This window comes from Hyperoodon ampullatus (genome assembly GCF_949752795.1).
Source record: "Hyperoodon ampullatus genome assembly, chromosome: 10".
Taxonomy (NCBI): domain Eukaryota; kingdom Metazoa; phylum Chordata; class Mammalia; order Artiodactyla; family Ziphiidae; genus Hyperoodon; species Hyperoodon ampullatus.
In genome coordinates, this window is record NC_136923.1 from 5,349,440 (window position 1) to 5,370,204 (window position 20,765).

The 20,765-nt window shown below is 52.2% G+C and overlaps 1 protein-coding gene across 1 annotated transcript in view; it reads right to left on the reverse strand.

Moving 5' to 3' along the window:
- The window catches only part of CAND2 (cullin associated and neddylation dissociated 2 (putative)), a gene marked incomplete at both ends in the record, with an annotated part of 29,616 nt that extends 14,863 nt beyond the window's left edge, over nt 1-14,753 (reverse strand). The window contains 7 exons of the mRNA XM_079713132.1: nt 1,433-1,575; nt 1,757-1,862; nt 3,153-3,418; nt 5,131-5,254; nt 5,965-6,119; nt 9,308-9,451; nt 14,686-14,753. Of these exons, the coding sequence (XP_079569258.1) occupies nt 1,433-1,575; nt 1,757-1,862; nt 3,153-3,418; nt 5,131-5,254; nt 5,965-6,119; nt 9,308-9,451; nt 14,686-14,753 (1,006 nt within the window). The remainder of the gene's footprint in view (nt 1-1,432; nt 1,576-1,756; nt 1,863-3,152; nt 3,419-5,130; nt 5,255-5,964; nt 6,120-9,307; nt 9,452-14,685) is intronic.
- Between the last annotated feature and the right edge of the window lie 6,012 nt (nt 14,754-20,765).

Consider the following 20,765-nt stretch of genomic DNA (forward strand, 5'->3'; position numbering starts at 1 on the left):
CTCCCCCAAGAGGTCAGAGCTCAAGTCTTCACCATGCCTCAGGAATGAAGGTGTCTTGAGCCCCCTTTTACAGATGATACATATAAGGCTCAGAGAGGATGAAGACGCTCCTGAGGACACACAGCTAGAAACAGCAGAGATGAATGAGGCCCACAAAGCCAACTCACACACCTGGGGAGACACACACGAGGCTCAGAGGGGGACGGTCCTCCCTAGGGACACCCCCAGGCACAGGCTCAAAGGCCAGCATGTTCCTACCCACACTGCTTTGCAGAGAACCCAGACTCTCAGAGCACTCCATCTGGACAAGCCATAGTGGGCCAGATGGATGGTCCCCCAGATGTGTCTTGTCAGCTTAGCAGATGTGTCCCCTCTGATGGACCCTTGTTTGTTATCTCCACCCTATGTCACCCATAAAGAAACATCCAGAGCTCCCTGTTACTAACAAGAAAATGCCCAATCTCCTTGGCCGGGCATTTGAGCCCAAAATGCTCGTCTGATCTCATCTCCTACCACCGCATCTCGCTCTGAGTACCCATCAGGACCTAAGGCCTTCACCTCCATCAATGCCTCCAGGGCCCAGGGCCTTCCCTCTGAGTGACAGACAGGCCCACAGGCACAGAAGGAAAGCAGCCATTGAGTCCATCCCCCATCCAGGTATCTCTCCCTGTCAGTGCCAATCATTCCACCACTAGAGCTTCACTCTGCTGGGTTAAAGCAATGGTTCTTGGAAGCCATAACTAAAAGGGTACAGAGATGGCAGCACGAGGTGGGTGAGTCTGGCAAACATGGCTCCAAGTCCCAGCTACGCCACTTCCTAGCTGTGTTATGTCAGGCAAATCTCTCCTCATTAAGTCTCAGTCTCCTTGTCTGAAATATGGGGATGATAAATACCTGGTTTCTTAGGGTCATTATAAGGAACATGAAATAAGAGAGTACTTACGGGACTTCCCTGCTAGTACAGTGGTTAAGAATCCACCTTCCAAAGCGGGGGACGTGGATTCGATCCCTGGTCGGGGAACTAAGATCTCACATGCCGTAGGGCAACTAAGCCCGCGTGCCACAACTAGAGAAAAGCCCGCCCGTGGCTACAACTAGAGAGAAGCCCGCACGCCACGACAAAAGATCCCGCGTGTCACAACTAAGACCTGACACAGCCAAAAATAAACAAATAAATATTAAAAAAAAATAGCACAGAGGACATAAGGAGATGCTCAATAAACAACAGCAATTACTACTGTCTTGTGAGCTCTGCAATCAGAGAGTGTGGGCACCACAGAGGATCCAGATTTCCAAGGGCAGGGCTGGGGCCTGAGGAAGAGCTGAGATCAGGATGGGGCCACCAAATGTGGCCCCTGTCTTTGGCTGGGGGATTCCCAGGAAAGCTGCACCCACTTCCACCCACCAGCCCAAGGACAAGTTGGCCACTCACCCTGCTCACTGAACTCACTGTCCTCCGTCTCCATCTGCTCCTCTTCCCCGTCACTGTCGTAGTTATAGTTGGGGTCGTGCTTTATGTACTGGAGACAGAGGCTGGTCACGCTGGGCACATGGGGGCCCATCTCCTTGGGGCACCTGTGGGGTGGGATGCAGGAGGCTCTGCCGGACCCAGGCAGGACAGGGTTGGGGATGGGGCCCAGTGGTGAGTCCTGAGACCTGACTGCTTTGAGGCCAGCATCCTGGCCCCATGCCATCCCCACCAACTTCTCAAAGAAACCCCAGGGCCCCCGTTTTCCAGCACCCCTGTTGCACCTACTTCCTCAGGAAGGCCTCGAAGGCCTGGAGGCAGGACTCCCGAAGCTCATCATCATCCAGGTGGCAGAACTCCTCCACCAGGGGCACCAGTCGGTCCAAGTGGGTCCCTGCAGGGCCAGGTGGGTCAGTGACACAAGGTGAGGTGAGGCCAGACCATCTCCGGGGCTCCCCCAGCCCACAGCATTCAGCCTGTGCCTGCACCTGCAGCCCTGGCCACTGCAAAGTTACTCAGAGGCTTCAGAGTCAAGCAGATGTGGGTTCTAGCCCTGACTCAGCGCCCTATAAGCTATGGGACCTTGGGCACATCGCAACGTTCTTTAACCTCAGACCACTCATCTTCACGGTAGGGATAACAATGCCTAGCAGCCAGAGAGTTTGTCAAGATTAACTATAAGATTCAGATAAACATCTCCACCCAGGTCCTGGCACGAAGCAGGCACTCAATAAGTAGCATCTGTTGTTGAAACTATTACTCGTGTTCTTGCCTTATTTCCTGCACTAGGTTGTAGACCTGGGCAAGGAAAGTGGGGAGGCAGGCACTGCCCTTACAAACCAGGCAAGAGGGGCCCCCCACTGCCCCCCGGGCTTTATATGGGTCCCACCCTAGCTCTTCTCCAGCCGTATCCTTCCCCACCCTGAACCCTGTCCCGTCCTGTGCAGTTCTCTTGCCCAGGTCCATGCTCCCGAGGGTGGCTGCTGTTTGGGGGGATGTGGACAGAGTATGGACTGCAGGCTGGGGCCTCCATGTGTGCTTTTTAAGGTCCCCTGCAGTGAGAGAGCCAGAGGGGAGGGAGGGCAGACCGTGGCCACTCTACTACACTGCCCTGTTCTAGCCTGAACTAACTCCAAGGTGTTTGAGAATAAATTCAAAACTGATTGCAGGATTCCACTTCTACAAAACTCATCTCTGGTGACAGAAAGCAGGTCAGTGGTTGCCTAGGGTGGGGCAGAGGGTGGATGGACTGCAAAGAGGCACAAGGAAACTTTTGGGGGCGATGGAAATGTTCTGCATCTTGATTGCGGTGGTAGTTTCACAAGTGCGCGAAAAGGGCAAAACACACTGAATTGTACACTTTAAGTGGTGCAGTTTACTGTACATACATCATCCCTTTGGAGGCATGACTTATAATTACCCTCGCGAGCCTCTGGGTAGGGCTCAGAAGCAGGCTGAGCTCCGGGCCCACCTGGCTGCCTCTCGAGCCCACTCTTCCTCTTCAGGCGCTTCAGCACCGCCCCCGCCCCTCCCCACCTCAACCACGCCCCTCCCCACCTCAACCACGCCCCCTACCCGAAGAGGTGGCTCACCCGGGCCCCACCCCCTCAGCCCAGGTCCCGCCCCTCTCCCGGGATCCCTGTAGTCGGCCCCGACCCCTCCCCGTGGGGCCCCGCCCCCTTACCGAGGCGGTGGCCTGCCTGGCGGCCAACGCTGCCCAGGCACTGGATCAGGGTGCGGATCGCCGCGGGGCTGGCGGGCGCGCGTGGGCCGGGCAGCCGGTCCAGCAGGTGGTCCGCAAGCTCGACAAAGAGGTCGGTGCTGCAGGCGGCCGCCAGGTGGCCGAGCGCCCCAACGGCCCGCTTGCGCACGGCCAGGCGCGGACTGCTCAGCTGCGGCAGCAGACAGTGCAGGAGGCTGGCGTGGAAGGCGCCCAGCGGGGCGCCCAGCCTGGAGCGCCGGAAGGAAGGTGTGTCGTGCGAGGCCCACCCGGCGGGCAGCCTGGGCCAGGCACTTCCCCTTTCCCCATGGGCTCCTGGCCGCCTCCCCCATTATGACAACCCAAGGGCCCTCACTCTCCCCATCACTGAGGCCAGAGTGATCGGAAGTGTGCCTCTGCCTAACTCCTTCAGTGGCCCCCCAGTGCCCTTTAGATAAGCTGAGCTCCAGGCTCAAGGCAAGAGGGAACACCAGAGAATGGCTTCTGCACAGATAGAACGCAGCCCCTGCAGCAGCTTCTATCCCACCTTCAAACCAGGCCTGTGCTTTTCCTGTCCCATGTGTGTCCTGAAACCTTTTCTTCTCTCACCCCACACCAACACATTGACCTCACCCTCCCATATCTCTCTGTCCAGCCCAGACCTCTCTCCTGGGTTTCATTTATTTATGTGTTCACCTACTATGTGACAGGGCCTGGGCTGGAAACTCGGGAGAGCGAGATGGACTCTGGCCCTCAGTCCTGCCCTATGGAGTTTTTGGTTGAGTGGGTACCTCCCAGGCACCTCAAATTCAACATGTTCCAAACGGAAACCATCACGCCCCCCCACCCCGACACTGCTCCTGGAGCGCACCTACACGGCCAGTGGCCCTGTGTCTGTGCCCACAGCTAGGAAAGCCAGACCCCTGGGTGTCAGCCTTGAGTCTTTGCCTCTCATCCACTCCAAGCGCTGTGGAGTCCACCTCCTAAATACAACCTGAATTCACCTGCCTGCAGAAGCCTTCTAAGCAGTCTCCCTGCCCATTCAACCCCCTCCCATCTTCCGTGCACTCTGCGCATAGAAAGAGCAGTCTAAAACACACAAATACACCCAGGGCATTCCTCATGCCTGCCGAGAACCCCTCCGTGAGCCCCTCACACTTGCAGTAGAATCTTTAGTCAACTGCCCCACCCTCCCAGCCCTCATCTCTCCACACCAGCCCCTCGTCATGACACCCCACGACTGCCTTGCACAACCCCCAGGACCTCATGTCTCTCTGGTCTTTGCCCTCTGGGCTGAAGGCAGGTCCCCCATCCAAGGTCCCCCTTATGCTCATCCACGCTTGGCCAAGTCCTGCCCACCCTTGAAGGCTCAGCTGGCTGGACCCTCTCTAGGAAGGTTCCCCACCCCCCAGCTAGGTTAAGGGCTCCTCCTCTGAGCTCCTATGGGCCCTGCTCTTAGCTGTATTGTTGTTCTTACTCTATTCACAGATTTATGTGTCTGTGAGCTTTTCCTTAGGGGCCGCCAAGACCCAGCCAACTCCATATTCCCAGAACTAGTCCGGCACCTGACATTTTTCCAGTAGGTGATCAAATCTTGAGAGGCTGAATGAATGAATACTTTAAAAATGTGTAGTGCAATGTAAAACAAAGGCCCAGCTATACTAATCCAAGAGAAGAAAAAAAAGAGAAAGAAGGGCCGAGGGAGAGGATGAACACACATGGGCTCCAGCTATGGAGAGACCTGAATTCAACTCCTAGGTTCTGCCATTTACTCACTGTGACTGCAAACAGGCCACATCACCTCTCAGAGCCCATAAAATGGTGACAAACGAGTTCTCCTGGGACACTGCTGGTACGATTAAAGAGCCCTAGCACAGGGCCTGGTGTACAGTAAGCTCTGGCTCTGTGAATTTGAGACCCTCCCTGCCCCCCTGTCCTCCGTGCCCAGGGTGGCCTCCCGCACCTGCTCAGCATGTCAGAGAGGATGTCCAGGGCTTCCAGCTGCACAGCCACGTCCTCCTGCTGGGCGATGGCACTGGTGAGCTGGCCTGTGATCTTCCGGCACACACTGGTGGCCAGGCCGGAGCCTGCACAGAGCACAAGGTAGGTGCGGTGAGGCCCAGGGCTGGCCTCCACCTGTGGTCGGCCTTTGCTCTGGTTGTGTTCCTGAGCCCACATCCCCCAAATCCTACTGACCAGGGAAGCCAGGGCTGGTGTGGTCCAAGGTTTGACGCAGAGTCACGCCAAACTAAAGGAGACAGCTGGGGAGCTAAAGAACCAAGGGCGGACCTGCTGGCTGGCTCACCCCACACCTGACCCCTTTGCCCTCTGCCTTCCAATGGGGAGGTGGGAAAAGTTAAGCACTTCTTTCCTAGACTCCTTTGCTGCTTGGAGAGGCCAGGTGACCATGTTCTGGCCAGTGAGATACAGGTCAAAGTCTTCTGGGGAAACATGTGCTTTTCTTATAAAGGGCAAGAGACATGGGCAGAGACTTCAGCTCTGTCCTAATTGAGCTTCTGAGTGAATGGCTGTAAAAATGGAGTGGCTGATCCCTTCAGAGTTATGTGAGAAAAGCAACCCCCTACTTCATCAAGCTGCCATTAGTTAGACTTTGTTACTTGCAGCTAAAAGCATCCCTGAAACAGAGCCATGAAGTTTAACAGATCTGGGTCTGAATTCTCTGCCACTTATTAGCTGGCTGACCTTGGGTAAGTCCTTTCACCTCGCTGAGCCTCAGGTTCTTCAGTCATAAACTAGGACAAATAGCAATAGCACCGAGTCCCTAAGACCTGAGTACCTGTGGCTGCAGGGGGGAGCTCCGACAGGACGGTCTTGAGGCCGATGCCAGCGATGTCTCGGAGTTGCTCCTTGTCTGACCGCATGTTGGCACAGAGGGCATCCACGATGGTCTCCACCTGGTACTCCTTCACTTTGCCCACCAGAGGACCCAAGCTGAGTATGGAGGGAAGGAGGAGGTCCAAAAGCCAAGGCTCAGCCCGAGTCGGGCTGCCCCTTATATCCCCTCATGTCTGTGGGACCACATGTGCTGAGGAAAAGGCCCCAGATCAACAGGGGACTTCCTATTTTGCCAGAAAGAGAGGTACCCTCTGGGTATGCCAACATCACTCCTGGCACCTCCCAAACCTGCATCTCCTCTTGGGTTTTACATCTCAGTATATGGCCAAACCATGGAACCCAGTAACCTCAGCTGGAAACCAAGGAATGCCCAAGAGTAGGGTTCTCAAACTTGTGCGTGTATCAGAATCCCCTAAAGGACTTGTTAAAACACAGACTGTGGGACTTCCCTGGTGGCACAGTGGTTAAGAATCCACCTGCCAATGCAGGGGACACGGTTCGAGCCCTGGTCCGGGAAGATCCCACACGCCGCGGAGCAACTAAGCCCGTGTGCCACAACTATCAAGCCTGCACTCTAGAGCCTGCGAGCCACAACTACTGAGCCCGTGCTCCACAACAAGAGAAGCTACTGCAATGAGAAGCCCACGCGCCGTAAACGAAGAGTAGCCCCTGCTCGCCACAGCTAGAAAAAAAAGCCCGCATGAAGCAACGAAGACCCAACGCAACCAAAATAAATAAATAAATAAAACACACACACACAACACAGATTGTTGGGCCCCACCCCAGATTTTCAGACTTAAGGGGTCTAGGTGGGGCTTGAGAATTTACATTTCTGGCAAGTTCGCAGTAGATGCTGATGGTCCAGGGACCACACTTTGATAACTTCTGCCTTAGGGGCTTGCTTCTCCAAGTGTGGTCACAGGTCAGCATCATCAGCACTACCTGGAGATGCAGAGATGCAGCAGCTCAGGTCCTACCCGAGAGCTACGGAACTAGAATCTGTGCCTCAACAAAACCCCCAGGTGATTCGAATGCACGTGAAAGTTTAAAAACTGTACCAGACACACTGCTTCTCAGCCTTAACTGCGCATTGCCATCACCTGGGGCCTTTTAAGAAATTGTTACCCAGGTGCCAGCCCCAGAGTGTCTCGGTTAATTGGTTTCAGGTGTGACCTGGAGCTGGGGAGTTTTTTTTAATTCCCCAGGTGATTCTAACATGCAGTCAAGGCTGAGAACCTCTGACCTAAAAGAGTGGTTCTCAGATGACAGTGCACATTAGAATGCAGATTCCCGGGTGCTACATCCTCATCTGCCTGCCCCAGCCCCCTCCTGAATTAGAATCCCTGGGTGGGGAGCACACAGTTTAAACAAGGGTCCCAGGTGGCCGCAGTGCACACCACTTTGCAAACTCTTGACTTCTTTCTCTAAGTAATCACAGGGCTTTCCACTCTACCTTTTATAGCGCTGGTTCTCAGTAGGGGTGATTCTGCCCTGAGGGGCGTTTTGGATATTTACTGGGGGGGCTCATCATAACTAATGAGATGGCACTTCTGGCTTTTATTGAGGGGACGAGGGGAGGTCGGGGATGATAGAAAGACAATATTGCAAAACCATGTTCCATGTCCTGCTGGAGTTTCTAACATCCCACTGGGCATTCATACAGGTAAAAAGCCTTTCTATAATTATCTGAGTCCAAAACCTAATTTCATTTTACATATAAACACAAAGTACTTTTCTGCACTATTTTAATATATTAAAATATTAATATTTTAATATACTCTAAAATTTCCAAAAATGTAGTTATCAGGTAACTCGAAGGAAGACTGTACTTTATTTTCCTGGGAAACTTTACCAGGACATGGTCACCATTTCAGAAAATCTCGTAAGAACAATGCCGCCTGTGCTGAGTCCCCAGCTTCCCACCTGTCTCCACCTGCTTCCTGCCTCGGCGAGCCTACCTCAGGTGCAGGCTTCTCACGACTTCATTACACGTCTACCGTCAACGTGCCTGAGTATTTACACGGTGAAACACATACTATTTGGTTGATAACCATCAACAACGTTCCTCCTATTTCTCCTTTATGCTCCGGTTTAAGGCATTATATAAACTGTTTTGTAATCATGTGTAAAGGCAGGTTCTATTATGCATGAATTTCATTTCGTGATAAGAAAAGAGTATTTCAGACTACGTGTTATAAAAAGGGGTTATTGCTTCTGCTAGTAGGAAACCAGTCCACCTGATCTCAATTCCACCGTTAGAGGGATGGTCCCAGACCACAAACCTGAGCACGTCTTGTTCCTGCATGAAACTCTTTACTGAATTCCTCTGCGCTTGGGATCAAGTTGAAATTCACTACCCACCCAGAACACCTGGATCCAGCCCACAGAGTACTGTCTGTGAGGCAGTCCCCCAATTCTGTTGACCTCCGCCATTCCTCAGTCCCCTGCTTACCCCGCCACACACACACGTGCCCTGCACATACCCCATCTTGCTTTTTCAGCTCTGGGGGTAACTGTCAAAGGTCTCAGAACCACACCTCATGATGCCTACGGCAAACGCGCCCACCCCCGCCGCGTTCTTTCACCCCCACCACTCCTGTGCACGCCAGCCTGACCTTCCAGCTGCCAGCACCTGCATCTGTGCCTGAGGGCTGTCCCTGGTTGGAGATGCCAAGGAATGCATAACCCTCCACCTACCCCAGGAGCAGCCCTCAACCAAGGAAAGCTGGCAGGTGGGAACACTCCAAGGTGCGTGTCCTACACTGTGTGCCAGGGATCCCCAGCAGGGGTAAGCTCCACTCGCCCACAGGAGAAACTTGCTTGATGCTTTACGGCTTTTCTTCCTTCCCTACCTCACTTCTCTACCCCCCTACCTAGTTTCCTGGGATCTCTTTCCTAGTAAACTTACACTTGCATCCTCGCCACGGGGTGTACTTCTGGGGGAGCCTAGACCAAGTCACTGTCCAGCTCCACTGGGGTTCCAAGAGCTGCTCAGCAATTCTTTTTTTTTTTTTTTTTGCGGTACGCGGGCCTCTCACTGTTGTGGCCTCTCCCGTTGCGGAGCACAGGCTCCGGACGCGCAGGCTCAGCGGCCATGGCTCACGGGCCCAGCTCTGCAGCATATGGGATCCTCCCGGACCGGGGCACGAACCCGTGTCCCCTGCATCGGCAGGCGGACTCTCAACCACTGCGCCACCAGGGAGGCCCGCTCAGCAGTTCTTCTCTCAGAGGTTGTACCGCAAAGGGTCAGGGACCCTCCCATCACCACCAGGGTCGACACTCACCACTTGACCGCCAGGTTCTGCACCTCCCCGTTCTTGTCCTCCAGAAGCCTGAGAAGCATCTTTACCACCTTGCGCTCGCTGTCCTCATCCAGCTGGATGGAGTCCTTCTGCAGCTCTGACATCAGGTCACTGGTGGCCATGAACCTGGGCAGGGAGGATGGAGGAGGATTGCCGAGCAGCTCCTGGGCCCCGGTGATTTGGGCAATACCTCAGAGTTCCCCAGAAGCAGACCTTGATACAAAGGGTCAGGGGCAGTCAAGGGCAATAGATTATCTGGGCCGTGGGCACAGTTGGGCTACCATAAGGCGACGCGTGTGTGAGATACCGACTGGCCCAAGGTGGCAGACTCAGACACAGCATCCCAGCTAAAGGCTTAGGACCTCCAAAGCACATGGCTCCTGATTCTGCCATTTATGCAAATGTGAACTTCACCTCTCTGAGCCTTATTTAACCTGTCTGAAAAGTGGGGATGAGAACGGTACCTGCCTTGTGGGGCTGTATGGAAGATAAAAGAAGACAATGTATGGGGTGTGCTTAGCATGCAGTGGGCACTCAGTAAGTGTCCCTCCATGATTATAATGTCACGTCATTCGCGTCTCATTCGGGCTAGGTCGAACACAAACCTTGCAACCAAGTCAGGTATCAGCAGGAAGCCTCTCTACCTGACAGGTAGAGGGGGACTAGCCCCGCCCAGCCCACCCCACCTCAAGGAATCACTCAGCCCTGCCCTCACACCAGCGGGTTTGGGTCTCAAACCGTAGCCAGCATCAGAATCGCCTGCAGGGCCTGCTAAATGCTGCTGGGCCCCAGGGTTTCTGAATCAGAAAGTCTGAGCTGGGGCCCCAAATTATGCATTTCTAACAAGTTCCCGGATGAGGCTGAGGGGCGGGGACCACACTCTGAGAACTAACGCCCCAGGCCAGGTTGACGGGCAACAGGCGTATCTTAGACATAGATGGCAATGGCTGAGCAGTCCCCAGCCACAGCTCGCAGACCCAGGGTGGGCATCAGTGTCAAGGACCACCCACTCACAGCTGGGCAGATCCGTGTGGCCGGATGCCCTGTCCCCGGCATTTGAAACTGCAGTGGAGTCTGAGCTGGAAGGTCACGGAGAGCTGGGGCTGCCGTAGCAACATGGAGCACCATTCCTGCCCAGATCAGGAGGGGAGAGCCGTCTTAAACTGGCCGCCCTCGGCTGTGTCCACCTGGCAAATGTTTTTCGAAAATTTGAATTATTTATTGACATTTAAAAATTAGAAGAGTTGACATAAAAGTACTGATTTCCAGATTCTCTTGAAAACAGAATATTTTAATACAGCTGGGCCAACAGTCTCTGGTGACTATAACTGGCTCGAGGCAGTGGCGGCTGCCCTCTGTAGGTAGATGCACACTCCCCGGGTCAGCAGGTTCTCCCCAGGCCCACTGCACCCGTTTATTGGCTCCTGCAGGCACCTGACAGCAGAGAGGAGAGATGCTGTGAAGTCCGCATCAGAGAGTGGCGGCCCCCAAGAAAGCGTCCAGCTTTTGCTCCGCAACCAGGCCTCTTCACACCAGCCTTGCTTTCTAGCTTGAGCGAGTCAACCAAGAACCCGCTCCCCCCGCCCCACCAAGCCTGCTATGGCAAAATCGGTCACAGTGGGATTCCAGCCTCATCTTTGCAGGCTCAGACCTGCTGCTGGATGTCACAGTGGCCCCTAGGGCCCCTTAGGCAGGAGGGCACTTGTCGGTGTCATAGCTGTTTATTTTTAACAGCTGGGATAAGCCTCAAGCCTGAGAGAAGAAAGGAGGCTGGGTTGGAGGCAAGGAGCGGGTGGCAGGGCTGACCATGCCCACTTGTGGGCCTGGCCACCTCAGGACAAGCAGCCAAGGTAAGATGAAAGATGAGGTTTGGATCTGAGCCAGGACAGGGCCAGGGGTAGCCACATGCACTCCTAAGTCTGTCCAGCTGAAGGGATGTTCAGAGAAGGCAGGCAGGGCCCTGAAGCTGAGTTTCTGCTGCAGTCCATGGAGACCCAGCTCAGCCTGGCAACCCAAGGGATGTACTCCTTTGCCCAAGATGGGCCTCCTGTCTCTCTCTTTCTTCTCCACCTACTGAACTCCCATTCACCTGTCAAGGGCCCAGCTCAAATGTCCTAGTCTCAGGGAAGACGCCTCTCATCACCCTGCCCTATCCTCCACCCACAATCTCCAGACACACTTGGTCCCCCTGCATAGGACCCTCTCATATACTCTGCATCCCTCCATGATAGCATCTCTCACACTGCGCTGCAAGCTTGGTCACCAGTGTCTCCCCTGTTAAACTGTGAACTCACAGAGGCCTGTCAGTTCATCTCTGGGACTCCAGGCCCAGCAAACAACAGGTTCAAAGAGGCCCTGAGGGGGCAGGGTAAGGGCAGAAGGGGAAGGAGGGTTAGGACCAGCCCCTAACAGGGCTCAGAGCCAACCAGCTGTGTGGAAATCCAAACTCAGAAACTAATCCTTCTGAAATACTCCCCAGCACTTGTGACACGCGAGTTCCTGCACACACTCAGCTCTCACATATATGTGTGTATGTGTGTGGTGGTCGTAAAGGGGGCGTATACAGGAAAGGGTATCATTTGGTAAATAAGAGCGTGGGCACCGAAGTTTGGCTTTAAGTAAATATACTGGCCATATACTTATCACCTGGGTGACCTTGAACAACTGACTCCTCTCTCAGCCTCAACTTTTCCATTTCTAAAATGGGAATTTTCTTTGCCCCACTTCGTAACACCTTTGGAAGGTTTTAATAGGACAAGCAGCTTTTGGCATGAGGCAGATGAGGCAACTAGGCTCAGAGAGGTTGCATGAACCACCCAGTATCACACAGCAAGTTGGGAAAAGAATCAGCACACCGGTCAGGTCTCCTGGCTCCTCAACCAATACTACTATGTTTTCAAGAAATGATGTAGGAATTCCTGCAAGACCCCTCAATTTACCCATTTCACTGTGGAAGTCTGAGTGCGAGTAGAGCAGCCGCCTGCCCACAGAGTGCGGGCCCAGAACAACAGGGATCGAAGGCTTCCTCCACCTGCCTGGGACCCCGACTTGCAGTCACCATCCACCTCCAGGAGCTAGAGGACACAGTCTCAGTTTCATTCCAGAGAAACCCTAGAGGCGACTCAACTGAAATACTCGGCCACATGGGTGCCTGGACAGCTGGTCAGCGGGATCCAGCCCCCCTGGTATTTGGACTTTAAAAATAGACACCATCCTCATATGCTTGGGGTGGTTTTAAGTATTCTCAGGGCCGCTGGCAGAGCAGACTAGAAGGGCTTCTCAGGCTCCAGTTGGCAGGGCCAATTCCCTCTCCTGGAGCCTGGACCTGAGGGCCTAGACAGTGGTGCAAATCCCCTTGTCAAATGGCTGGCTGTGTGACCTTGGGCAAGTCACTTCACCTCTCCAAGCCTCTGGAGAACAGGAAGAACAATCACTACCACCCAGGCAGACAGGAAGACTGAATGAGATTACACTGGACAGCAGGGAGCCTGGGACACAGAAAACATTCACTGAGCACCAACTGTGTACCCAGAACATGCTCTGGACACAAAAGGAGAGTGCACAGTCCAGAGGTCCAGGAGCTCTGGGTCTCCCAGACTTAAAAAATTATGCAGCATGGGCTTCCCTGGTGGCGCAGTGGTTGAGAATCTGCCTGCTAACGCAGGGGACACAGGTTCGAGCCCTGGTCTGGGAGGATCCCACATGCCGCAGAGCAACTAGGCCCGTGAGCCACAACTACCGAGCCTGCGCGTCTGGAGCCTGTGCTCCACAACGAGAGACTGCGATAGTGAGTGGCCCCCGCTTGCCACAACTAGAGAAAGCCCTCGCACAGAAATGAAGACCCAACACAGCGATAATTAATTAATTAATTAATTTTAAAAAAAAGTTATGCAGCAGAAATATGGGCCAGGGGAGATGCCTAACCCTGCCTGGGTATCAGGAGGCATCCCAAAGAGGTGACAACTGAGTAGAAGCTAGCCTGGTGAAGGGGGCAGACAAAGAACTTCCAGGTAAAGGCCGAGACAGGGGAGGGGACTGGCAGATTTCTGATGAGCCCAAAATCACAAAGTGTCTATCTATTAAGCGCTTACCTGGTGCCAGGCACTAATCTAAGCATCCCGCATGTATTAACTCATTTCATCTTCACACCAACCCTCGAGGTGGGTTCTGTTATTATCCTCATTTCACAGAAACAGAAGCTGAGGCTCAGAGGGGTGAAGCAGCTTATCCGCAGTCACACAACCAGTAAGCGGCCGGAGGCAGGATCTGAACCCAGGACTGTTGGTCAGAGGCTCTACTAAAGCGGGGGCTCTTGAGCAGTGTTGAGGAATAAATTGCCGAAGGCAGGGGTCAGACCAGGAGGGCAGGGTATCCTCACCTGTCAGGGGGCCTTGCTGAGATCTCATCCTCTGTGTTAAGACTGACCTGGCTGTGCACCTCGATTCTCCACTTCCTAGCTTTGTGACTGCACCTGGGCCCTTCTCGCCTCTGAGCCTCACTCTCCCTATCTGTAAAATGGGGGGGGGGGGTAAAGTGACAGAATGTTCAACGGGCTGTATCCTCTCCGAGGACTCCTTTCAGCTCAGAGGGTCCAAAACTGGCTGTGTGATTATGGACCAATCCTTTTCCCTCTCTGGGCCTCAGTTTCCCCTGAGGAGGAGGGGACTGGGCCAGAAAGGGAGTGGCCCTCAAAACCTATAAGCCCCCACCAGAACCATCACCTACCTCTGTCTGCTACGCCACTCAGCCCAGCCCCCTCCCTCAGGTGGTGTCAGAGCAAAGCCGGGAGGCGGGGAAAGGGTGCCCCTATGAAGTGCGGGGAGGAGGCCTGGGGTGATGTTGAGAAGAGACCAGAGCTGAGGGTACGAGTGAAAAAGTCAGCCCTGGGGTTTGTAGTCCTGGGAGGGGAGCGGGTTTCAATGCAGAGAAAAAGAGGCACGCGCTGGGATCCCCAAGGCGAGGCCGAGGGCTTCAGTGGGGGTTGAAGAGGAGGGCCAGGGCCCATCAAATGCGGGGAGAGATGTGGGCATAAGTGGAGAGAGGAGAGGCAGAGGAAGCGTGCAGAGGGGCAAGCTGCGGCTCAGACGCGGGACGGCAGGCAGGGGCTGAAGTTTGCACGGTGGGAGACGCAGCTGGGCTGGAGTCCCGGAGAGGACAGGGCAAGCAATCCGCGGAGAACGCAGCCCGAGCTTCCGCCGGGCGCAAAGGCGGGGAGGGGGCGTCTCGTGGGGAGGAGTGGAGCCCGCTGCGGGGAGCAGAGACAGGGGCTGCAGGGTCCCGGGGGAGGGCCGGCGCTCCGGGAGGGGAAGGCCGGGGGTTCAGGGCGGGGCGGAGAGGCGGGGGCCGGGCAGCGGGCGCACCTGAAGTCCTTGTCGCTGGACGTCATCTTCTCCAGGAGGCTGGAGATGTGGAAAGCGGCGGTGCTCATGGTGGCTGCGCCGCGGGGCCGCCGACGGGAAGGAATATGGCGGCGCGGCCCCCTCCCCCGCCGCACGCGGGCTGCGCTCAGCTAACAGAAATAGCCGCCCCCGCCCCGCCCCGCCCCGCGGCGCAGCGCTCGCCTCTGCCTTGGCCGCCGCTGCGGGAGGCGGGAGGCGGGAGGGGCCCGCCAGGAGCTCTGTGGTCTCGGCCCGGCGCCAGCTCTGCAGACGGCCCATCACTGGCTTGCACACTCCCACAGACGGGAAGCTCACCACCTATCACCGGACAGCCTCTCCCTATGATTCCTGTGGGCCTCAACCCTGCTCGCGAGACACAGGCATGGTAACAGAGAGTCTCAGGTTCGAACCGCACCTCCGTCAGTTCTGCTACTGTGAGGCCTTAGCCAAGTTACTTGACCTCTCTAAGCCTCAGCTTTCTCATCTGTAGGCATTCAAGGAACAGGAGCTGCTATTGTAGGTCAAGCCAACCAAAGCATTTCCACCCCCACCCTGCTCCCCATGCGGCCCACCCCAAAGCCAGACAGGATATGGAGTATACCCTATCGCCCCAGGCCTCCTGCCTGCCACCTCCAACCCTCAGGACATCACGGCCAGTTTCCTCATTTTATAGCTACACAGCTGATGCCCAGAGAGGCAAAGGGACTTGCTGTAGGTCACACGGCCAGTGAATCTGGGATGGAATCAGGACTGACCCCGGACTGGGCAACAGTTCTTACCCAGAATGAAGCTGTGCACAGTTCCTCCCCAGGTAGGCACAAGCTCAGGGTGGAAGAATCTGTAGGAGGACGAGGAGAGTGGCAGAACTTCTCCAAACAGCCAGGAGGCTGCTGGCTCTTGGGAAAGTGAGTCGCATGTGCAAGACAACCCTGGGTTCAAATCCCTGCCAGGCTGCTTCCTGGCTGTGTGGACTTGGGATAATGACACAACCTCTCTGAGCTATGTTCTTCTCACCCATAAGATAGGGATAAAATTAATCTTTATTTTATAACACACTTCTTGGGTACCAGTTATTATGGGTTCCTGGGCTCTAGAGTAGCACTGTGCAACAGAACTTTCTGCAATGTCGGAGATTTTATACATCTGCACTGTCCATTATGGTGGCCATCAGTCACATGTGGCTACTGAGCACTTGAAATGTGGCTTAAATGAAATGTGACTTAGTATGATTGAGGAATGGAATACTTAATTCTATTTACTTTTAATTAACTTTAAAGAGCCATCTACAGCTAGTGGCTACCATAGTGGACAGTGCATTTCTGGACAGTAGGGACACAGCAGGGACACAGCAGGGGACTAGACACAGACAGCCTCTGCCCCTTGGGGACCATACATTCTAATGGAGGATGTGAGCATTAAGGAAGTAAGTGATTAGATAAGGAAAATAAAAGGGGGTGAGGGCACAGAGAGTGCCTGGGTGTGGAGGGGCAACTTTAGCCATGTTACTCAGGGAGGGCCTTTTTTGAGGAAGAGACATTTGGGCTAAGACCTGAACAGAGGAAAAGGAGGCAGCTGGGCAAAGTTTTGCAGGAAGAGCTCCTCAGACAGAGGGAACAGCAAGTGCAAAGGTCCTGAGGTGGGAACAAGTATAGGAGGAAGTGAGGTCAGAGAGGTGGGCAGGAGCCAGATCATTCGCAGCCTTTCAGCCCAAGCTGAGGAGTTAGTTAGGATTTTATGTCAAATCTCTAGGGAGCCACTGGAGGGCATTAAGCAAGGAGGTGACATGATTGGTGTTTTGGAAAGACCCCTGTGACTGCTGAGCAGTCGTGCAGTCAAGTGTGATGGGGGCTGCATTAGGGGAGTAGTGGTGAAGGTGGGAAGAAATGGACAGATTTGGACATGTTATAGAAATAGAATAAATAATGACACAGGCACTTTAGAAAACAGTTTGGCAGTTTCTTATAAAGTATGCTTATCGTATGACCCAGCAATTACACTCATAGGTATTTATCCAAGAAAAATGAAAGCATATATTCACACTAATACTTGTACATAAATGTTCATAGCAGCTTTATTTATAATCACCAAAAACAGGTGGGATAAGGATTTGTAAAGACTTTTTTCCTGGAGAGTAGGCCTTTGTTATGGAGAACACTCTGGGTGTATTTCGCAGAGGTTACTCTTTGCCTCCCCTTCTCAGAACTCAGAGGGGAGCTCTCTTCATTATGAGAACTTAGTGAGGTGCCTGGAGGTAAAACCCACAAAAGTGTGGGGGGCTCCCTTAAGGCTGTGGCCCCAGGAGCTTCTCACTCTCCCGCTAGTTCCCAGTCAGCCTCCCTCAATTTGTCAAAGTTGCCGTAAAAGTGTTCCTACCAGCTTATGGCTCCAGTGGCTTTTGCTATAGGGAAGCAGATCTCAGCTGTAACTTTCCAGATTCTCCTGCCTCTTTAAATTTTGGGGTGGTGTTTGCCCTTCGACCTCACTTCTCGGTTGGGTCTAAGAAAAGTTGTTGATTTTCAGTTTGTTCAGCCTTTTCTTGTTGCAAGGATGGGAATGATGGCTTCCAAGCGCTTTGTGTGTTGGTGTTAAAACTGGAAGTCCTGTCCTCAATCGTGAAGTCTTCTTTATATGTGGTATATTTATATATGGTATATTTTGCAAACATTTTATCCCAGTTTGTCAGTTGTCTTTGACTTTATGATGATTTTGGCCATGCAATTAAAAAATGTTATTCTTCTGTATGGTAGGAGATATGGATCTAATTTTATTTTTTCCAAATGGTTACCCAATTGCCTCAGCATCATTTATTAAAATGTCCACAAATATAAAGGTTTATAGCACAAAGTAATTTCCTTTTGGTGATGTATCAGCTCTGTATCTTGATGATGGTGGTGGTTATATGAATCTATACATGAGCTAAAATACATAGAAACTGTGCGTACAAATGAATGCATGTAAAAAATGGTGAAAATGGAGTAAGGCTGATAGTCTAGTTAATGGTACTGTATCAGTGTCAATTTCCTGGCTTTGATATTGTAGTACAGTTATATAAGATGTCACCATTGGGAGAACCTGGGTGAAGGGTACATGGGACTCTATGTATATTTTTGCCACTTTATTTGAGTTGATAATTTGTATCAAAATTAGAAGTTTAAAAAAATTCACCTTTGCTACAGCGAGCTGAGATGGCTAGATTAAATTTTTTTAAGTCCAATTTGTTAAAGTGGCAAGTCTGCTCCATTTATATTCGTTGTGATTACTGATATGGTTGGTCAACTTTTACCCTCACTTATATTCTTTTTTTTTAAAGGTTTAAAAATGTTTTTTTTAATTGAAATCTACCATACATACGTCAAAGTGCAAAAATCCTAAGAGTACAGCTTGATTATTGATCACCAATTGAACATACCCATGAGACCACCCAGATCAAGAAATAGAACCTTATCAAATTCCCAGAAATCCCCGTCCTGCACATTCCAATTACTACTCCCACTCTCCTCTCCAAACAAAATCACCATTGTGAGTTTTAAAATCATAGATTAGGTTTCCTTGTTTTGACTTTCATATGAATGATATCATAGTACATGTTTTTGTGAGTCTGGCTTCTCTTGCTCAATTTTATGCTTTATCCTCACTTGTATTCTATTTTGTGTAATTTACCCTGCTTTTTCTTTGCCACTTCCTGCTTCTTATTGGATTGGTCATATATTCTTTTTTTTATATAAATTTATTTATTTATTTTTGGCTGCATTAGGTCTTCGTTGCTGTGCAGGGGCTTTTCTCTAGTTGAGGCGAATGGGGGATACTCTTCGTTGCGGTGCATGGGCTTCTCATTGCGGTGGCTTCTCTTGTTGTGGAGCATGGGCTCTAGGCACGCAGGCTTCAGTAGTTGTGCCACAGGGGCTCAGTAGTTGTGGCACGTGGGCTTAGTTGCTACGTGGCACGTGGGATCTTCCTGGACCAGGGATCAAACCCGTGTCCCCTGCATTGGCAGGCGGATTCTTAACCACTGCACCACCAGGAAGTCCCAGATTGGTCATATATTCTATTTTTTGTTTGTTTGTTTGTGGTTCGCGGGCCTCTCACTGTTGTGGCCTCTCCCACTGCAGAGCACAGGCTCTGAACGCGCAGGCTCATGGGCCCAGCCACTCTGTGGCATGTGGGATCTTCCCGGACGGGGGCATGAACCCGTGTCCCCTGCATCGGCAGGCAGACTCTCAACCACTGCGCCACCAGGGAAGCCCCCGGTCATATTATCCCTCCTTTTATCCCCCTTTTATGGAAATTGTAAATTCTATTTCATTGGCTTAGGAGTTACCGTTAACATTCTAATAGGTAGACTTGATTTAATCCAAATTTAGTTTATAAGTTAATTATAATTACATTTAGGGCTTCCCTGGTAGCACAGTGGTTAAGAATCCGCCTGCCAATGCAGGGGACACAGGTTCGAGCCCTGGTCCAGGAAGATCCCACATGCCGCGGGGCAACTAAGCCTGTTCACCACAACTACTGAGCCTGCGCTCTAGAGCCCGCAAGCCACAACTACTGAACCCACGTGCCACAACAACTGAAGCCCGTGTGCCTAGAACCCATGCTCCACAACAAGAGAAGCCACCGCATGAGAAGCCCACGCACTGCAACAAAGAGTAGCCCCCGCTCGTCACAACTAGAGAAAACCTGCATGCAGCAACGAAGACCCCTAATGCAGCCAAAAATAAATTAATTAATATTTAAAAATTACATTTAGGGCTTCCCTGGTGACGCAGTGGTTGAGAGTCCGCCTGCCGATGCAGGGGACACGGGTTCGTGCCCCCGTCCGGGAGGATCCCACATGCCGCGGAGCGGCTAGGCCTGTGAGCCATGGCCTCTGAGCCTGCGCATCCGGAGCCTGTGCTCCACAACGGGAGAGGCCACAGCAGTGAGAGGCCCGCGTACCGCAAAAAAAAAAAAAAGAAAGAAAGAAAATTACATTTAAATTTATTAAAAATAATTTAAACTTGTAATTTAAATCATTTGTAATTTAATTTAATTTGTAAGTTAATCAATACCTCTACCCTCCTCCTGAATAATATGAGGATCTTAGAATGCTTTAATATTTCCAGTCTGATATGTATTATTGTTTAATATGAATTTGGATTCTACCTTGCGTTTATACATCTCAAGTTGTTTATTATTATTTTAGAGAGCACTTACTTAGATTTACCTATGTTTACCAATTTCTTTGCTAACGATTCCTTCTTTGATTCTTTACTTCCACGTTCAATTTCTTTTTTCCTCATCTAGGGAATGAGGAAAGTTCTTTGAGCAAGAATCTGGGAATGATAAACTTTGTCAGTTTTTTGCCTGACAATGTCTTTCTTAAGCCTTTGCTCTTAAATATTTAGGTGGATTTAGGATTTTAAGTTGATGTTTTCTTTCAGCACTTTGAAGACATTGTTCCTTGTTTTCTGGCTTATCCTGTTGCTGTTTAGCTTCCTGCTCTCACTATAACTAAACTGCCCAAGATCATCTTATAGTCAAATATTGCTACTGTGACTCCTGTCACACACCGACGTTCCATCTAGTTGGACTGAGGAGAAGAGAAAAGGGGAAATTTGCCAGATGTGTTTTAAAGAAAGTTCTCAGAAGCTGATATTTCACTTACAACCCATTGGCCACCCATAGCTATTAGGGCACTGGGAAATGTAGTCTTGATCCTGGTGGCCATGTGCCCACTATACCCCTAGGATGGGGGGCAGGACCTGTTCATTCCTGGACCCTCCCCTCAGGAGGTGCCCCACAGGGGTCTGAAGATGGAATTTGTTGGCAAATGCTTCTCCTCACTCATACATGGCCAGGGCTTGAGGTGTTGCCTGAGGAGAAGGCCCAGGCAGCAGAACCACTCCCTTCCCCCCCAGAAACAGCCCCTGCCCCAGGAGTCATCCCACTCGGCCGTGTGAGAGGCTGGGCTGCTCCCTCTGGGTCCCACTTCTTCTGTCTGGACCTCAGCAGGGGCTTCTGCCCATCTCCTGGTATTCCAAGTTGTGAGATGCCAGTCCACCTCAGAGGGGCACTAAAGGAAT